The sequence below is a fragment of the Notothenia rossii genome (genome assembly GCF_949606895.1).
Source record: "Notothenia rossii genome assembly, chromosome: 5".
In the NCBI taxonomy this organism is placed as follows: domain Eukaryota; kingdom Metazoa; phylum Chordata; class Actinopteri; order Perciformes; family Nototheniidae; genus Notothenia; species Notothenia rossii.
The window spans coordinates 58,386,936-58,406,165 of NC_136903.1; the positions used below are offsets into that span (position 1 = coordinate 58,386,936).

A 19,230-nucleotide genomic window follows, 5' to 3' on the forward strand; every position below is an offset into this window, starting at 1 on the left:
AATGAAGGAAAATCGTTATTCTCCAGCATAAGATTATGTATTAGACAACGCTGTGTTTCCAATTTGTTGCAACAGTTCAGGGAAAAAGCAGTTTCTGTTTTAGGGCCGTCGGACAGCTCAGTGATTAGAGTTGGCGGTCCAGAGCGTGGGTTTGAATCAGACTCGCAGAACCTTCAGGCAAAGTCCTCTCCTCTCTCTGGTCCAAATAATATAAGGCATTTCCTGTTTCTAGATTACTATGGCCCCGTTTACAAAGCAATGTCCTTGAAATAATAAGAAGGTGAGGTGTGGAAGAGCTTGACACCGCTCCACAGAGCCCTGACCTCAGCCCCATCCAACACCTTGGGTTGAATCTGAAGATTGACTGCAAGCCAGACCTTATCACCTCATTAATCCTCATGAGGCTGAATGGGAACAAATCCCTGCAGCCTGGTCCCAACCAGTGGTGGACAGTGTGAATCCAGAAGAGTAGAATCTGCTCTATTAACAAAAAAGCCTTTTGGTTTTAGATTGAGATGTGATGCTCTGGTGTATAGTGTTAGAAATTAAAATCAATATTTGATGATATAAGATAGATTAAACACCAGTACTTTTATAACTGTTTTATTGTGAAAATACTTCCGGTCAGTTTACGCCTGTGGTAAAAGTTTTTTTTGAAAAGCTATTCCGGAAAGGATCTCCGAAATACCAACAGTAGCTTGACTTCAGCTTTTAGGGGAAAGTAACGATTGCAGCCTTTAAAATGTATTAAATGAAAAGTCATGAAAGAGATAAGGAGTAGAAAAGGCGTGTTTAGTTATGTATTGAATGTAAAATGTCAAAATCCTCTGTTATGTGCGATATCGGACATTGTTGAAAGGAGGGCGGAAGATTACGCCACAGCCGCCATTGAAGAGGAGGAGCCAAATGAGAAATGGCCGTGGTTGCGTTCGAATAGTCCATTTAGCTTAGGAACCTTCCTAACGGAGTGAAATGACCCGGAAGTCCCTCAGTGGCAGCCATGATAAGTGCCGTTCGAATTCTCTAGAATGATAGGAAAGGAGGTTTCAAACTTCCTTACAACCTCCTTTAGCTTAGGAACCACTGGACCTCCCTAACCGAAAGGAGAGGAGAAAATGCTGCCCCACAATGCCTTGCAGCCGCAGCATTTGACGTCACACAACAGTCGGCCGTTCACGACACAAACGATTATGACGGAGAAATTATATCATGAAAGTTACGGTGCTTATTAAGCATTTTAAAACGTATGTGGTAAGTTGCCAAAATGCTTTGTTTTGAACGTTCATCAGTATTATAATCAAAAAGAGAAATATTAACGTTAGTTTTTATTGAAATGATCAAATAAAGTCAACATTTCACTGAGCTGTGTGGGGTTTGTTCAACTTTTAAAAGATGTTTGAATGGTGATATACACAGTGATTGGTGTTAAAGACTAACGTTTATAATAAATACATTTGTATTGATTTTAAGATATTTTCATAGTCCATACAATCATAGGTATTGGGATCATTTGTATTAATGTGGACCGGAGGGAGAGGGTGACGAGCATAAGTTTCACTTTCATTTTTTATTTCAATTCCAATTTTGGTCATGAAGAATATGTTTCTCTTTTGTTCATAAAGCATAAAGCAACAGCATCAGAGCACGGTGCAGAGTCTCTAGATGAGTCCGTCGTTCTTATTAAACATCCATGTTGTAGTCCGTGTATAGAAAACTGTAGTCTCCATAGTTTTCCCCACAGCTGCAGACGCACACAATGACGTCCGCTGGCACATCATAAACACGTCGGATAGTGAAAGTGCATTCGGATTCTCTAAAGTACCGCAGTCTCTTCCCTTAAGTCCTTTTGAATTCTCCTATCCACTATCCCTTAACCCCGTGATGTTTCACTCAGAGGTCAAGGAATAGGAGATAAGGTTAGAACTTGGAGCTGATTTTTAAACTATCCGAACGCAACCCGTGTCTCAATTCAGGGGTTGCATCCTTCGAAGGGTGCATTCGTAGACCGCATACGTCACTTCCGCCGAAAGAAGGCGAGACTCCTCCGAATGCGGCCCACGAATGCAGCTTACTTTTCCCCAATTTGAAGGATACATCTGATGTACACTCCGCGGCCTACTATATCCCAGGGTAAAATGCGCGCAGGGAAGAGGGTTATAGCTAGAAAGAATCCGTCTTGTGTAAAACTCTCGCGAGAGTTTGGCTGAATGTCACGTGGCTGAATGTTTACTTTTGGCAGGCAGTCTTTCAGTTACGATCGTTAACATCAGTTGGCCACAGCAAATGATGGTGAGAAGCTAAACTATCTATTAATTATGTCAATGACAGGGAGTGTGATTGTTGAAATAGGGTGTTTGCGGTCTTGTTGGTGTTCAAAGAAGAATGACAACACTGTAGATCACCAACACTATGGTTTATTTTTTATTCACAGGCAAGTCAACGTTGTCGCAGTAAAAGTCCCGAGATAGCTCCTGGTGCAATAAAATGTTCCCTTGCAGTGTTTTACTATTAAGTCAGATTTTTCTCTATTAATATTGCTGCTGCATTAATGTGTATGTTGCATCATGTTACTGCTGTAGATATGTTTCCGAGCCGCTCCGATTACAACGAGAGTTACAACGAGAACGTGACGTCATATTTACACTAGACGGATCCTTTCTAGCCATAACCAGGGAAGAGTGAGTTTTTTTCAAATGAAATGGCTTCCGGTCTCCCCAGCAGAGTGGATTTAAAAGCAACAGCAAGCGGAGGAATCACTAATAAATGTGAGTATTGGGTTTTAACTTACTTTAAATTAACTAACGTCACACACGTCAAACCCAAGGGGTATTAAAACGTACATTTTCGATTTATAAAATGCTACCCTGACGTGTAGCTGCTGTTAGCTTTATTTATTTCTCTGACATGTTCCAATTTTATACTGTTTATTAAACTTTGGGACAACATTACAACCTTTGTATTCAGCTCATGCTGCTTTGAGGCTAAAAGAAAAGCCTATTTTAAATATTTCCACCAGATTTGATCATCTTTTATTTAGGTTAAAGTGTATTTAATGTATCCTAATCCCATAATAATAATAAGACAATCAAAAATAGACAGCAGCCTTTTGCTTGATATTAGTTTGTGCAGTGCTGTCAAAGGGATGCACGTGTGACTCTCATTCCATCTCTTTAGTTTTTTCAAATCAGAACAGTACATCATTTAAAATGATCCTTTAGGGATTGTTAGTCTGAAATACTTAGTTACATTTTGCAATAATACTTTTGCAACCCTTTGTTTAATATGATTAATTCACGTTTTCTTTTTGTCTTGTTTTTCTCTGTAATTAGGACAATTCTGGAGGAATTGATCTGCTGGAGAAGCACCCCTAATCTGAAAAGTGCACAGCGGATCATAAGGACAGAGCTGCTATCCACCTGGACCCCCCGAGGTGCTGGAGAAATGGAACTGCTGGAGAAGGACCCCTAACCCCAGCGGATCATCAGGACAGAGCTGCCATCCACCTGGACCCCCCCCGTGGTGCTGAAGAAAGCAAAACGCCGATCAGGAACATCCTCCACCCAGACCTCTGCTTACTGCCGTCCTACAGACTTGTGTCTTAGTTTCAGAATTTGATTTTGTATGTGTCTTTTATTTTAATAGATATTTAACGATTATAGCTTGAGTCTGTCTGATTCCCCAAACAGCTGCTTCTATATACTTGCTTCACATATAATACAAATAAACAACCCGATAAACACACTTCTGCTGATATTTGTTTTACTGCTGGTGATGTTAAATAACATGATTGATTTCCTCTGTCTCAATGATGAAAGTTATAATACTAGAAGACATGAAGCTGCAGAGAGAGGATGGATATATTCTTACCTCTTCTTTGTGATTAGATGAAAATACAATATTAAATAGTAATTGTTAAACACATTGTTCATTTCATTGACTGAGGTTTTATAACCATTATTTCCAACATGTGTACTTAAGCAGTGGAACAATAGGATATCTCTAGGTCATTCAACTGTCTTCAGTTTAATTTTATTAATACAAAAAATAGGTCATAGAAAATGTTTAATTGTGTACTTCAGCAGAGCGGGGGGTCACGGTGCTGCTGGACCTGGAGGTGCTGACCTGGTGTCAGTGGGACATCATCTGGGCAAGTTTAGGGGAAGAAGGAGAATATAAACTGTTATAATCACAGCTATTAAGATTAGAACACTAATATTGTTAACAATCAATCTATACAACATGCTTTTGTTCATTTAAAAAACATATTGTTTTATTAGTACAGAAAAATTAAGACTTATTTTAAATATGAAATAATGTGATTAAATTACATCAGCTATATTTAATGAATTTGTTAACTTATTAATGTAACATTACTGGGGGATAAAGGAACAGCTTCACCTTATTTACCTGGCCATGGTTCTCTTTATTTAATCTCCGACGGTGTTCTCCAAAAAATGTAAAAGTAAAGTTTCTGGATCCTTTTCAGCTAATTTGCTAGCAGGCTGCTGGAGCAACGCAACCAAACAGCGCGTATCACGTGACGTAAATACGAATCACGTGACGTAAATACGAAGCGCTCCGTAGGCTAGACCGTCTCATTTCGTAGGCCGCTCGGTCCAGCCTACCCGGTCTATGTGGGCTGGGTCCTCCGTGGACCGCGTAGGCTGCGTAGTCCGAAGGGTCAAGCCCCTGAATTAGGGTGGCCATCCGTCCGGTTTTAGGTCGGACAGTCCGGTTTTCAATGTCTGTGTCCGTCTGCCGGCGCAGCCTTGAGCCGGACGCTCATTTGTCCTCCTTTTGAGGTGATCCCCATTTCATACTTTTAGGGTATAAAAAAAAAATAGACAATTATACAAAGAAATACAAAAAATAAGTTATGTGTAAGTATATATCCCTGTAAGACTTGTGTTCTTACAAATTATTGGCTGAATGTGATGTCAAATAAATATCTTGTATTTCATTGGTTAATAAACGTAAACAATTAGCCATGTGCTTCTTGACGTCACGTTCACGGCATGGCACTGTGGCACAGAGTGACGTTAGCGCTAGCAGACTAGCTCATGAGCCAACTCCGCCTAGTTAGCGGTAGGTTAAACCGCAGAAATGCCGAAACGAAAGACTTCATTTAATCCTGAATGGTCGAAAGAGCATGGATTCCTCACAAAAAGCCGAAAGGACGACTTCCATGCTTTTTGCACGTTGTGTCGTTGCGATGTGGACGTAAGTAGCAAAGGAAAAGGTGCTGTCGACAGACATGCTAACACAGATAAGCACAAAAGCAACGATCAAAGCGCAGGTGCCTCTTCACTTTTATCGTTTTTCCGTGAAGCTTCATCGCCTCAAGATGACAAAATCTCCGCAGCAGAACTTTGTAAAGTTTATCATGCCGTCAAGCATCACCAGTCATACAGGAGTGTAGACTGTGGAATAAAAGTTGATCGCACAATCTACAACGACTCATCAATAGCAAAAGGGATGACCTGTGGAAAAACAAAAGCCAAAGCTTTGTGCGAAAATATCCTAGCACCCTACTCTGTCCAGACGCATGTGGATTACATAAAAGAAAATGAACTGCATTATTCAGTGGCAAGTGATGCATCAAACAAAGGTACGATCAAGTGTTTCCCCATTGTACTGAGATATTTTCACTTTGAGGAGGGCGTGCAACATGCACTGTTGGATTTTTACAGTGATAGCAACGAAAAGTCGGAAGCTATAACAAATCAGCTGCTATCTAAACTGGAGATGTCTGGACTAGATGTGAAAAAAATGTCAGCATATGCAGCAGACAACGCCAGCGTTAACTATGGAAAACACAACAGTGTTTATCAGAAACTGAAACAGGCTCAAAAAGACGTGCTCGCTGCAAACTGTTTAGCCCATATTCTGCACAATGCAACAAGATATGCAGCAAGCAACTTGGATATTGACATTGAAAATGTTGTGCTTAAGGTGTATAGCCATTTTAGCATCTCAGCTAGCAGAACGGCGCAGTTGAAGGAATTCTGCGAGTTTGTGGAAGTGGAGGAATGCAATCTGCTGCGGCACGTTGTCACGCGATGGTTGTCTCTGCTGCCATCTATTGACAGAATCCTGAAGTGTTGGAGACCCCTGACCAGCTACTTTCAGAGTCTAGGTGAGGAGGAATGCTCCAAGATTTTGTGGAAATGCTTTGGAGAGGATGGCAACGAAGTATCTGAGATGTATTTTCTCTTCCTCAGTCACATTCTGAAAGTGTTTTCAGACTGCATTGAAGCACTCGAGGCCAAATCATTCAGCATAACCTCTGTGTTTAAGGTAATGACTGAACTGAAAGGGAAACTTGAGAGAAGGTTAAAGGACACATTTGTTGGCTTTGCTGTGAACAACAAACTCAAGCAGCTAACCCCTGATCTGGCTAAGAAATGTTAGGCTGATTTTCTTGTTTTCTATGAAAGAGCCAAGAAATACGTGAGTGAAAGGTATGACTTCTCTGAGAACAGCTTTCATAGTAAAGTGTCAAAGCTTGGCCTCACAACTGCTGTGTCCTATGGAGAATACAGTGATGCAGTCCAAGCCTGCAGCCTGAAAGACATTGACATGGATGGACTCTATGAGGAATATGGCATGGTGGAAGCTATTCTCAGCTCTTCAGAAATGGAAGGATGCCACAGTGAGGAGCGGTATCTGAAACTGTTTTCCAAAGCAGAAGTCCCACTTGTGAATCTGAGGAAGATCAGCGCCTACATCTTCTCCATCCCATGTAGCAATGCACATACAGAACGTGTGTTCTCAATGATGACCTCAGCATGGAGAAATGAGAGAAATCGTCTGGATGTGGACAGTGTCAAGGCAGAGCTGCACATTTGTGTCAACTTCACATTTGAGTGCACAGACATGTACCAGAGACTCCTTACAAACAAAAAACTCTTGGAAGCAGCCAGGAAAGGGCAAAAGTATCGTAAATAGACATTCAACTTTTGGTTAGTACACTAGAGTCTTATTGTGTTTTGAGTGTGAAGGATTCAGTGAAGCCAGGATAAAAACTAAAAGATAATCCCAAAGTGTCCTCCTTTTTGGTGTTATGGAAATGGCCACCCTACCCTGAATTGAGACACGGCCTATAGTGAGGTGACGGAGCCTTGTGGAGCCTCTTCTGCTCGGCCGGCACTGCGAGAGGGAGCTTTTCTCTTCCGTTTCTCCTCACTACCTTCTGTTTGTTTTATTGCCGCGCCATTTGAATTAAAATACTCATTTGAACCTTCTCAGAGACTCCATTGGTCTCCTTATTTTAAGTTTCTCTCCTGGACGCGAGGACAAGGAATATCCTAATAATAGATACTTTTGGCCATAGTGTTACCATCAACCTGCTCTTTTGTTGATGTCATAAACAGGGGTGCACATAACTGGCACGCAGGTACGCATGCACGGCAACAATCTGCAATGCGTACCGTCACTTGTGTCACAAAGCGCATTTGTGTACCGACGTAGCTTTTCCAGAAGGCGGTTAGATGACCGGATTGTACAGACAGGGCTGCTGTTAACGTCGGTCTGTACAACGGAACTGTGCCAAAACTACGCCAACCGGCTGCGGAGGGAGACTCCCCCCCTTCACTGGAGAACTGCGCTAAAACAGCTGATCACAACGTGCTCTGTGGTCACGAAGTACTCCACTAGCCCCCCCCCGTCGACTTTCCTGAAGTACTCCACTAGCACCACCCATTTTTTTGTCTCAGTGTTATGATCATTTACTCTTTTATCCACACAAACTCTTGCAAGGACATTAACTGATGCGAAATTGTCTCAATTAAACATTCTCTTATAATGAGCAAACCAACATTCTCAAAGCATATCGATGTTCTCAAATCTTTTAAGCCAATCTGAGTCTGTATAGTTAAATAATGCTGAATCTGCATGGTCGGAGTGTCCTGTCTGATGATGTAACATCACCTTATACTCCCATGACGCTGAGCAAACATAAGAAGACATTCTATAGTATCAGTTTGTCATTTTCTTTAAACATTTTTCTCAATGGCACAACTGATTGTGCAAAGGAATTATACGTAATAGACAATGCTGATTCAGAACTATAATAATCACATTTATTGATTGGAGCAACCAGCTATAAACCCAATACTGACTTGACAGTTTCTATAAACATGGCTATTTGGTCAGCAAAGAGAATATCATTTTTCATTTTCGACTCCCCTAAAAAGTTTGACTTTCAAGTTATTCCAGCCATTAAAAATATGCAAATGGTACAGCAGCAGCCTTTCACTAAACAGTTTGAGACTTTAAATGAGTGTGTACTGTGTGCAGGAGTGGAGTGGCCCCATATGAGCGTGGTGTTGGTAATGTTTTGAACACTGTAAGTCTCCAGTGAGTGTTCGGGGCCCACAGCAGAGCGCCGCGCTTGGTTATGTGTTTACTCTGAAAATCTCATCTCCTCTGAATCAATACTCCATTTACCACGAGCTCACAGGACTGGAGCTGAGTGAGGAGCCCTGTGCTGCTCCATGCTGCTGCTCTGCCCTTCCTCTATTCTCTTCCTCTATTCTCTTCCTCGCATTGCGTTTCTTTTTATTTCTCTTGCTTTCTTCCAGCACAATCCCTCTTTCATTTCACCCTTTTTTTCCATTTCATCTCCTAACAGTTCGTCTACGTCAGGCCCTTTTTTGATCAAGTTCCGGCCTTTTGTGTGCCCTTTATGTCTGTCCTCTCCTTTTGACCTGTCATTGGCTCGGACCCTAATATCGTCTTTATCCTTCCACCCTTCTCTTCCTCCTCTCAGCTTTCATCTCAAATCTCCACCTTAGTCTGATTGCTTTTTTCTTTTCTAAATGCTTGCTTCCTATATCCTCCCCTTCTACCTCCTTCGCCTCCTACCTTTTTCCCATTTTTTGTTTACTTCCTTATACTTTGTATCTTTTACATCACCATTTATTTCTTCCCCTTCTGTCTTTTCTCATTCGTCCTCTCCTCTTCTTTTTACAGTAAAACAACTTTAATTAAATGTGTTATGTCACATAACTGTACTAGCTAAGTTGAAAGCAATAATATTAAGTTAAATACAAAATTATATTTTCAACTTTATATTATTGCTTTCAACTATCCTAATACAATTATGGGAAATGTGTTGAGATAAGAACATTTAAGTCAATGTTTACATTCTTTCAGTGTTCTTTTCACCCCCTCCTTTTCTTTCCTTTTAATCTCCTCTTTATCCCACCTCACGTTTTCTTACCTCATCATATCTCTTGTGAAAAATCTCTTTACACCCCAACCTTCCCCTCTCATTATCTTAGCCTCATCTACTTCCTTGTCCCTTCGGTTTGACGTTTCCTCTCCACCTTTCCTCTCCACTCCTCTCTTATCCTCCCATCCTCTCCTCTCCTAAAACCAATTTCCCAGCAGGCCGCGCAGGGTCTCTGTCTGTGTGTGTGTGTGTGACGTGTGTGTGTGTGTGTGTGTGTGTGTGTGTGTGTGTGTGTGTGTGTGTGTGTGTGTGTGTGTGTGTGTGTGTGTGTGTGTGTGTGTGTGTGTGTGTGTGTGTGTGTGTGTGTGTGTGTGTGTGTTTATACGAGTCAAGCGGCAGCTGTATTAAACACTTAGCGTTTTTTTTCCTCTCCTGCTCAGGGCGGGAGGAGCCAAACGGCTAAATCACATTGTGCCATTAATTTAATTAGCTTGTAATTGACATTTTAAATGCTTCACATTTAAATTAGATGGCCCAGTGTCGCAATGGAAGTCAAAGCAACTGAGGAATTGATCAAATCTCAACAAAGCAGCGCAGGAAAAAAAAGCGGGCCTGAAAAGAGAGCACGTACTGTAAGACATACAGGGATGAGGGCTACGAGGAAATAAAGCTGGGATAAACAGGGTGGTTAAAAATGGAGCGTACAAGGGATGTGAAGAGTGTATAAAAGAGACAAATAAATGGAGAAGATAAGATATATGAAGATAACAACAGCAAGATAACCAAGGAGCAAGGGGTCAGAGGTTCAGATGTAGAGAATCCGTTATCTTCTCCTTAACAGATGTTGCCGAGATTAAAGGTCATCTGTCCTCCGGCTCATTCATCCCAATCAAATCCACCCCTCATTGGTTCCTCCAGTGGAGGAAGTGAAGTCAAACTAAACTTACGTTATCTCTATTGCCCAGTAAATAATATGATTGCAGTGGGCAACAATCATCAATTATGATTTATGTCTATGTGGTTTTACAGCAAGCCCACATATAAGGTTACAGTATGAGAATTCCTTTATTTGTCCCACAGAGGACAAATATACATTGTAACAGCCAAAAGACAGTGCTGATACAGATACAAATAAAACAGTGTTAAAGGGGCTCTAATGCTCATGTTCAGGTTCTTGTTAGTATTTAGTTTCTCTACTGTGACATCTCCATGCTTTAATGCTCAAAAAGCATGTATTTTTCTCATACTGTCTGTGCTGCAGCACCTCTTTTCACCCTCTGTCTGAAACCAGAGCCCAGTCTGCTCTGATTATTGGTTAGCTGGCCGGCTCTGTTGTGATTGGTTAGATACATTCCGCCCCATAGCCTATATCGCTAATAGAAGCGCAAGTGTGACATGGTGATGTCACTATGTTACGGTAGTAAACAAAGGAGTCGCATTGAGGCATTTCAGGCATGGGGGGCGGGGGTGGGAGGAAGTGTGTGAAAGAGAAACTCCCTCTAAAGGAGAAAACCATAAAGCAGATTCAGGCAGTAGGTGTATTCACACTTCAAGTATTAGCCTACAGAACAGTACAGCTCTCAGAGAAGAGATAACATCTGGGGCCTCATTTATAACTTCGTGCGTAGGATTCACGTGGGAAGGTTGCTTACGTAGTAGAAATCCCAAAAATAGGTCCAGAAATGTTCCGACATTTTCGGATTCACCAAACATTGCGTACCGGTGAGGAAAGTGCGTACAGCACTTCCTACGCCGGTTTCCCTTTATAAATCACAATCAACTCGAAATGCGGTGCAGCTTTTGCGGGCTTCACGTAACACCCATATTTGCCTATAAATAGTCAAAGAAACGCCCATTCATTCATTTTGACTGACTGCATGAAGAAGATAGCAGGAAATGACGACAGAACAGCTAAAAAAGACATCTCACACTGTGTCAGATTTTGGTTATTTTGGGGAGGTCGAGATAAATCATATTGTTTGGTGGATGCAGTTTGAACCAGAGTAGCAGCATGGAGGTCGGATTGTCACCAAAATAAATAAATAACTGGTCCGAAAAAGGTTCATGACAAAAAAAATACACATAGCCTTCCTCAGGCAGTGTGTTTGTACCGGGGACAGGAGACACCCCCTTGATGAGAAACTGTAAGAAATGATAGGGGAATCCCTCCGGAGTGGAGTCATGACGACTGGATCTGAATTATGTTTTCGTATTTGGTGGTTTTGTCCCAGCTGTCGATCAGCTGTCGATCAGCTGTGCGCAGCGTCTCCACTGCAGCAACTCTATATCTACCAGTTAAAGGAAATACAACTAATGTGTTGTGTTATATTAGCTGTACAATTTACCACATATGGTGCTCTTAGTTTCCATACCTCCTGTGTTTTACGAGCAACTTATCAAGTCTTGGCAAATGGCATAAAACACGATTAAACATGTATTAAAACCATACTCGTATCTACAACCTATAGAAATGCAAAACGGCGTCAGTTTAGACGTAATTCTGTCCTCCTGCTTGCCGCATCATTTATGAGAAAACATTTCATAACATTAACACAACATATTCGAGGTGGTTTTAAATAACATATCCGTATTTATTTATTTCTCCCAGTTATGTTTTTGTGTGCACTGAGGAGTCTAAAACAGACGTTTGTTAAATCATTTTAAGATTGGCTTTAATCAATGTTTGAAAATGAATTCTTCATATATGATAAATGAGAGGTAACATTTTATTTATGATATTATTTCCACATATTTCTCTCCATTCTTCCTTCTGCCAACGGTGTCGCAGTTTCTCGTCTCTCCCGTTTTTGTGCTTAGTGCGTATGCATGGGTTAGAGTTTGCGTGGAGGACCGCACGTTTTCCCGTCAAGTTAGTATTTTATAAATCGCAAACATTGCGTAGAAACTGGCGTACGCCATTTTTTGAGCGTATATCCCTTTATAAATGAGGCCCCTGATCCTTTGACAACAAACACTATATCTTTTTAGTTAGTTTTTTAATGGTAACTGTAAGGAAATACAGTTACCATTTTTTGTATCCTGATTATGCAAGAGAAAAGTATCAGCTGCAAATGAAGGTCAGACGGCCAAAACAGAGTGCAGCTGGGGCTGTGAGCGGTTAGTAGCACAGCGTCTCACACACACTCAGAGCAACACACAAAATGAATATCGAGTACCTTTAAATGTTTTGAATCTGTTTATTTCATAAAATGGCATAGGTTATTATAGTTAGGGAAAGTTAGGTATTTTTTTGGCCATATCGTGAAATAATTTATTACCAATAGCTTTTTTTACCATATGTCCCTATAGGTGTCTAGTAACATCTCCCAATTTATCCACAGCCAAATCCTCTGGGAATCGCCTTGAGAGCCAATCAAAGTTGGGGTGCCCAGAGGGCCTGGGTAAAAATAGTGAAAACATTTTTTCTACCAAAAGTGACTTTTGAGATGTCTAACTATGGTTTTTTAGGGGTGCTGAATCTATCCCAGCCATTAGTTTTGAGTCAAAATGACTCCTTAACCCTGAAATATTGATCTGTCAAATTTAACCTATGGATTTGGGGTGAAAAATGTATTCTACACATTGAATAATCCACTCTGAATTTAAAAGACACTACAGTAATGACATCTGCTAGGTACGTGCTCAGTATAATTACTTCTCTGCACGTGGAGAATATCAAGGTAGAGGTATTTTGCAGCTGCTTTTATTCAAAGCGTGCAGATTGAACCCAGGCCTCCCGTATACCAGTCGAAGACACTAACCACTGCTCCAACACGCCCACAACAAAGTTACTTTCTGACATGGTAAGTAAATAATTTTGCTTTCTAAAGTTTAGTTGGCTATACATTTATTTATAGGCCCATGCATCATTTTTATCTCTTAGTTACAGCCTAAAATGAATGTTGCTAGCTAGCATCCAGCTTAAGTTAGCTAACATTAGGCTAATATCAAATCTAGTACCTTAGCTAAATAAACCATTATAAATAGTCTCTGTGTCATTGATCAACATTAATTGTGTTGTAAATTGTGTCATTTTATAGTGGGCTCACTATATGATTCAAAGTGAGATTATTGTTCATAGTTACACATAATCTATTAATGTGGCTGTGTGGACCCATTCTGCATGATATGTTTGATAAGTCTTGCCTTTGCCTTGCCTTGCCTAGTAAACAAAAAGAAAAAGTAATTGTTCACCGAGCTGTCTTGTCTTTTTAGGACAGTATGGAAGTTGATACCACAAATTGTCATGGTTTGAGGTGCTTCATCTGTGGTGGTCCTGGGACTGAAATGCAAAAACTCTCAAAAGTCACTCACAAAGGTTATCAGCAGCTATTATCTTATTCTGAGATCGTAGATGATGCAATGCTGATCCACAGACTACATGAGGACTGGAATGATGGAGATGACCCCAAGCTGAAGTACCATTTGGATTGTAGAACCGAGTTGTACCATCGTTCGAGAAGTGTATCCATTGCGAAACGTTCAGGTTTTCTTTTTCATTATGTCAATGTTGTTGCCACTTTCTGTCAATCATTCCGTTCAACTCATCATTTCAATCCAATACATTTTGTGGCATGAATAAAAGCTCACGAAATTGTCTTTCATCCATCCAAAGGACAAGATGCTCAAGACCAACGATCAGACAGGATGAAAAGACGCAGCGTACTGTCTGGGCCAAGTACTTCAAGTGCTGGTAGCTCCACATTCCAAACCCCATCAGCACACCTGGTCTACCGTGATGTTTGTATCCTCTGCAATAAGAGCATCAATGTTGAAATGCTTGTAAAATACCCTAGTAAGTTGCCTGTCTTCTACATTCTCATGAATGAGTTTGAAAGGTCTTTCTTTTTTTTCAAATTAAAACTCTCTTTAGTAAATCATATATGTGGCTATAACCCAGACACAGCCCGGAAGTTGTATCGTGCACCTGACAATCGCTTCCAGGACAGACTGAAAAGGAATTTGTTGGAGACAGCTGTGAGACGAGGAGATGCCTGGGGAGTTGAAGTTGCTGGTCGCCTGTCTGGAATAATAGATTTGGTAGCTGAAGAGGCACTGTATCATCTTCGGTGCAGGTCCCAGTTCGAGAACCCAGTTACAAACTCTGGGGTAATATATTTTTTTCAAGACCAGAAGTCCCAGACTCTGTAGACAAGGTTCTGAAGCCAATCATTTCAATTAAAAGTTGTTTTTCCCCCACAGGTCGGACGGCCTACAGATGAGGAGAGGCAGTTGCTGTTTGAGAAACTGTGCAAATGGATGGATGAAGAAGTGGAGCATGGTGTAACAAGTCTCGCTGAGATCCACATGAAGATGGAAGAACTTGACCCCACGGAGGACAAAAGTCTCACATATGGACGGATGTATCTTAAAAAAAACCTTCAGGAACATTATGAGGAGTCTCTCTGTTTCACATTAGATGAGGGAGGAAGATTCATTGTGTGGCTAAAAGACACTACAGAGGCAATCCTCCGAGACTACCATCAGCAGGTCATCAACCCCTCACAAACCATGGATGATTCTGCACTTAAAGACCTCATAATTTCCACTGCCATTCATCTGATCTGTGGAGACTTGGCAAGAGTTTCACTCGACACAAAGCAGTATCCCTCAGTAGACAGCATGACCAATACACAGAGCCAACTTGCTCTGATTCCTGACAGCCTCAAGCAGTTGCTGAAGGCAATTGTAAAAACTGACGAAAAGGTGGCAATGTGGGGACAGAACCTGCTGAAAGCATACCGCCCTCGATCAGGAGTTATGCCCTCCCAACTTGGACTTACAATTCAGCTTGACCACATGTTTGGATCAAAGTGGTTGATTGACCGTATTCATCACTTAGGATACTCTGAATCATATGTTGAGCTCCATCACTACAAGTATTGTTACTTGAACGTGAAAAATGGATGTGGTAGCATGGACCAGGATACCATAATCACAGATGAAGATGGTATAGATGTTGTGGAGCATGAGGAAGCAGAGGTCGATGCAGTCCTATCTGCAGAACAGCCAGAGGAGCAAGAGGAGAGTGGTTCTGGAATGCATGAAGAGAATCAGCAAACATTTGCCCTCTTTGTTCCTGCCGATAGCACTGTTCATCAATGTGTTGGTGATAATATAGATCTCAACATTGCCTCACTACAAGGAAACACAGCATTCCATGCAATGGGCATGATCAGAGTAACTTCTCCTGCTCCAGCAACAAGACAACATGAGCTTCACACAACCATACCAAGGAGGAACATGGCAGTTGAGGAAAAGGTAGCAACTCTCAAAGCAACAGAGGTGAAAATACTGTCCTTTGTACCAAAAAACAAAGCAGGATTGGCAGACATCCGTTTGGTTCCCATAGCTGATCTCCACCAAGACCCTCCGGTTTTGAAGTCAGGGGACATTGGTTGGATGGCAGGATGGGCTATCAAGAATTACAACGCCACATTTGAACATCCGAACTGGAATGGCTTCATGAAATCCATACATCAAACTGAATGCAGGAAAAAGTCCCTCATTGAGTTTCTTCCAATCATTGAGGGTGACCCAAACGAGTACAGAACCATCTACACTACTCTAATGGAGTGCCTACGCAGCGGTCAGTCTCCTGCTGTCATCACATTTGACATGCCAATATGGCTGAAAGCAACTCAGATAGTTCTCCAGTCTGACTTGCCCATCATCACTAGACTAGGAGGGTTTCATCTCCTGAAAAGCTTCCTGGGCTCTATTGGGGTTATTATGGCAGACTCAGGGCTGCAAGAGCTGATACAGCTAGTTTACCCAGGCAGCAACACTGCAGAACACATTCTCTCAGGCAGGGCTTATGCTAAGGCCATCCGGTTCCACCTTCTTGCATCAGCGGCAATTACCAAGTTTTTGCTGAAAGATGTTGCGTTCAGCGAGCAGGACTATGAAGACATGGAGAACTTCATCAGGACTGCAAAAGAAATGAAAAGAGGTAATTTGACCTTTCCCTAATCTGTGTCTCAAACTATCTCGGAGTATGCCGAATTATATTTTCTCATTATGTAGTAATACAATTAAAACTGTCTATCTCTAACAGGTTCCATGGACACACCAAGGATAGTCACTGTGTTCAAGGAGAGGATGGAGGAGAGGTTGAAGACTTTGTCTAAGGCTGGAAGAACACCTGCACTCTGGGTCTGGTACTATGGCAGAATCGATCTAATCAAGGTATTTATCAGGAGTGAGCGTGTCCCAGACCACACAGGTCACCTCAGCTGCATCATTGGAATGCTGAACACCTTTGCAGCAGCAGGGCACCATCAGTACGCAAAGGGAGCAAGGCTCTATGTACAACTAATGCAGCAGCGACAGGACTGTCCCATGTTCCAGGAAACTCTGTCCAAGTTTACTGTGTATGGCAACCATGTAGTCCGGTTCTCAGACCATGAGTGGTCAGGCACATGGACTGACATCACAATAGAAACCACACTCATGCGTGAGGCCAAATCCTCAGGTGGTTTAAGCAGAGGGCGGTTCCGGAACAAATCTGCTCACAAGTGTTGGGTTCAGACTCTCAACCACTTCTCATTCATTCACCAGGAGCTTGAAGGAGTAATGAACAAACGTAGGGTACCTATCCACACAGACATCACAAAAGCCCAGATGGAGAAAGACAATGACTCTGTTAATGCCATAGTTGGATGGTTGGAGGAAGTCAACCCCTTTGATTCCATACGGGACAGTAAGACCCTGGTATCTTTCTCGACGGGGTTCAGCAGCACTCCTGGGGACTCAGTCAATGCTGATCAGGCAGAGGAGGTTGGCAGAGCCATACAGGCCAAGATGGATGGGAAAACTGTTCTGGATGCAATGGAAACCAAGCACAAGGTCAAGTCATTGGCAAGCCTCAGATCTGCTCCTAAAATCAATGGAGAGAAGCTAATCACTGACTCACTCAAGCTCTTCAACCGCCTCATCATCATTAGTGAGCGTGAAGTCAAGACCAAAGAAGCTTTGCGCTTTGAGTTGACGCCAACACCAATGTCTCTATTTGACAAGAATCAGAAGTTGCGAAAGCCAGACAAGGCTGCCCTAGCAAAGTTCCTGAAGGCTTTTGTGGAGCCTGTTGAAAAACTAACCTGCACAAGCCTGGTGGTTGATGGCGGTTGGCTCCTGCACAGCGTCAAATGGGAGGCTAACCTCACGTGGAAGGACATCACTGAGAGCTACCTCCGGTTTGTGATGTCCATGGGTAGCCAGCACGTCCGGATCACTGTGGTCTTTGATGGATATGGTAGCTCCACCAAGGACCATGACCACCTGAGACGAACCAAGAATGCATGCTGTGACATTCAGATTCGTCCAGACTTAAAAAACATCATTCCGCGGGAAAGGTTTCTTGACAACAAGAACAACAAGGCTCAGCTCATTCTGCTCCTTGCTGAGACCTTCCAAAGAGCTAGGATCAGTGTTCAACTATGCTCTGATGATGCTGACACCTCCATCGTGTCTGCAGCACTAAATGAGGCAATAAAGTCTTCTGTTGAGGTGAGGGCTGAGGACACAGACGTCCTGGTTATGCTGGTCCATCATAGGGCAAACCACCCGGTCTTCCTCACGACAGCTAAAGATACATCTTATGATGTCAGAAAGATTCGAGAGGCACTCCCGGAGAGGTACCGTAAATACCTTATATTCCTACATAGCTTCTCTGGCTGTGATACTGTATCAGCAATTTCTGGGTTTAGCAAACCAACGTTGCTCAGCAAGCTCTGCCAGACTGACAAATCAGAGCGGGCCATGGATGTGTTCTGTGACATCAGAGCCAAGAAAAGTGACATCATCGAAGCTGGCTGCGAACTGTTCAAGAACATATTCCGTGGTAATCCATCTGGAGATTTGGAAGATTTAAGATTTGATATCTTCAGCAAGCGGGCGGCAGCTGGGAGCATCAAGCCTGAGAAACTGCCTCCAACTACAGGAGCTGCAGCACAGCACTCACTGCGGGCATATCTCCAGACCAGAGATTGGCTAATGCTACAAAGTCCATCTTTGGATGTCCTTGAGTATGGATGGAAACAAGGAAAACATGGTTATGAACCAGTCCCTACAACAGATCCCATGGCACCAGATTACCTTCTGAAGTTAGTCTGCTGCATCTGCGCAGGTGACTGTGGCACTCTCAGGTGCTGCTGTAAAAAGCAAGGAGTCAAATGTATTTCTGCTTGTGGGAACTGTCATGGTAACTCTTGCCAGAACATCAACCAGCCAGATGATAATAATAGTGAGGGAGATGCAGGGGAGTTTGATGAGGTTTGTTAAAATGTCAACTAATAACGCTAGTTTTGATTTGCAATTGTTCAATAAAACCACTTTTTATGGATTGTTTATGGAGTTGGAGTCATTTTTACTCAAAACCAATGACTGGGACAGATTCAGCACCCCTAAAAACCCCTAGTTAGACATCTCAAAAGTCACTTTTGGTAGAAACATTTTTTTCACTATTTTTACCCACGCCCTATGGGCACCCTAACTTTGATTGGCTCTCAAGGCAATTCCCAGAGGATTTGGCTGTGGATAAATCGGGAGGTGTTACTAGACACCTATAGGAACATATGGTAAAAAAAGCTATTGGTAATAAATTATTTCACGATATGGCTAAAAAAATACCTAACTTTCCCTAACTATTAGTACAGACCATTGCTTATTGATCTACATGAATACTGTGACCAGCTGTGGAAAAAGACACAGGAAGTGTTGAGATATATTCCAACTCATGCCTGTATCTGTTCTGATAACATAGGCGCGTTCACACCGGAGTACTTTTCCCGTACTTTTCTCAGAAATAGTTCCGATAGTTCCTGGGATGTTGCGTTCAAACTAGGGCTGTCAAACGATTAAAACATTTAATCAGATTAATCACACCTTAAAAATGAATTAATCATGATTAATCACCATTCGAACTATGTCCAAAATATGCAATTTCTTTATGTATATTGTTGTGGGAATGAAAAGATAAATGAAAGAAGGCGGATATATCTATTTAACATACAGTATGTATGTTTATTATAACATTGTTCTGTGTGTCAAAATGA

General features: G+C 42.0%; 2 protein-coding genes across 7 annotated transcripts in view; one reads left to right on the forward strand and one right to left on the reverse strand.

Moving 5' to 3' along the window:
- LOC307039311 (uncharacterized protein) overlaps window positions 1–19,230 on the reverse strand; it is a 794,762-nt gene that overhangs the window by 767,182 nt on the left and 8,350 nt on the right. The window lies entirely within an intron of this gene.
- On the forward strand, window positions 13,556–18,523 carry LOC307041424 (uncharacterized protein). Of its 3 annotated transcripts, none has more exons than XM_079684826.1 (4): window positions 13,556–13,970; window positions 14,049–14,284; window positions 14,378–16,127; window positions 16,233–18,523. In XM_079684826.1, exons 1-4 carry the CDS (start codon window positions 13,823–13,825, stop codon window positions 18,455–18,457), a joined length of 4,359 nt encoding a protein of 1,452 aa, XP_079540952.1. In that variant the 5' UTR covers window positions 13,556–13,822; the 3' UTR covers window positions 18,458–18,523. The 3 variants fall into 3 exon arrangements, with proteins under 3 accessions (XP_079540952.1, XP_079540953.1, XP_079540951.1); XM_079684827.1 differs by having other exon boundaries at window positions 14,076–14,284; XM_079684825.1 differs by having other exon boundaries at window positions 13,556–14,284.

Coding starts and splice junctions, on each gene's coding strand:
- LOC307041424 (XM_079684825.1), top strand. CDS start 13,823: ATGAAAAGACGCAGCGTACTGTCTGGGCCAAGTACTTCAAGTGCTGGT. Junction 14,285..14,377: donor ACCCAGTTACAAACTCTGGG/GTAATATATTTT, acceptor TTTCCCCCACAG/GTCGGACGGCCTACAGATGA. Junction 16,128..16,232: donor TGCAAAAGAAATGAAAAGAG/GTAATTTGACCT, acceptor TATCTCTAACAG/GTTCCATGGACACACCAAGG.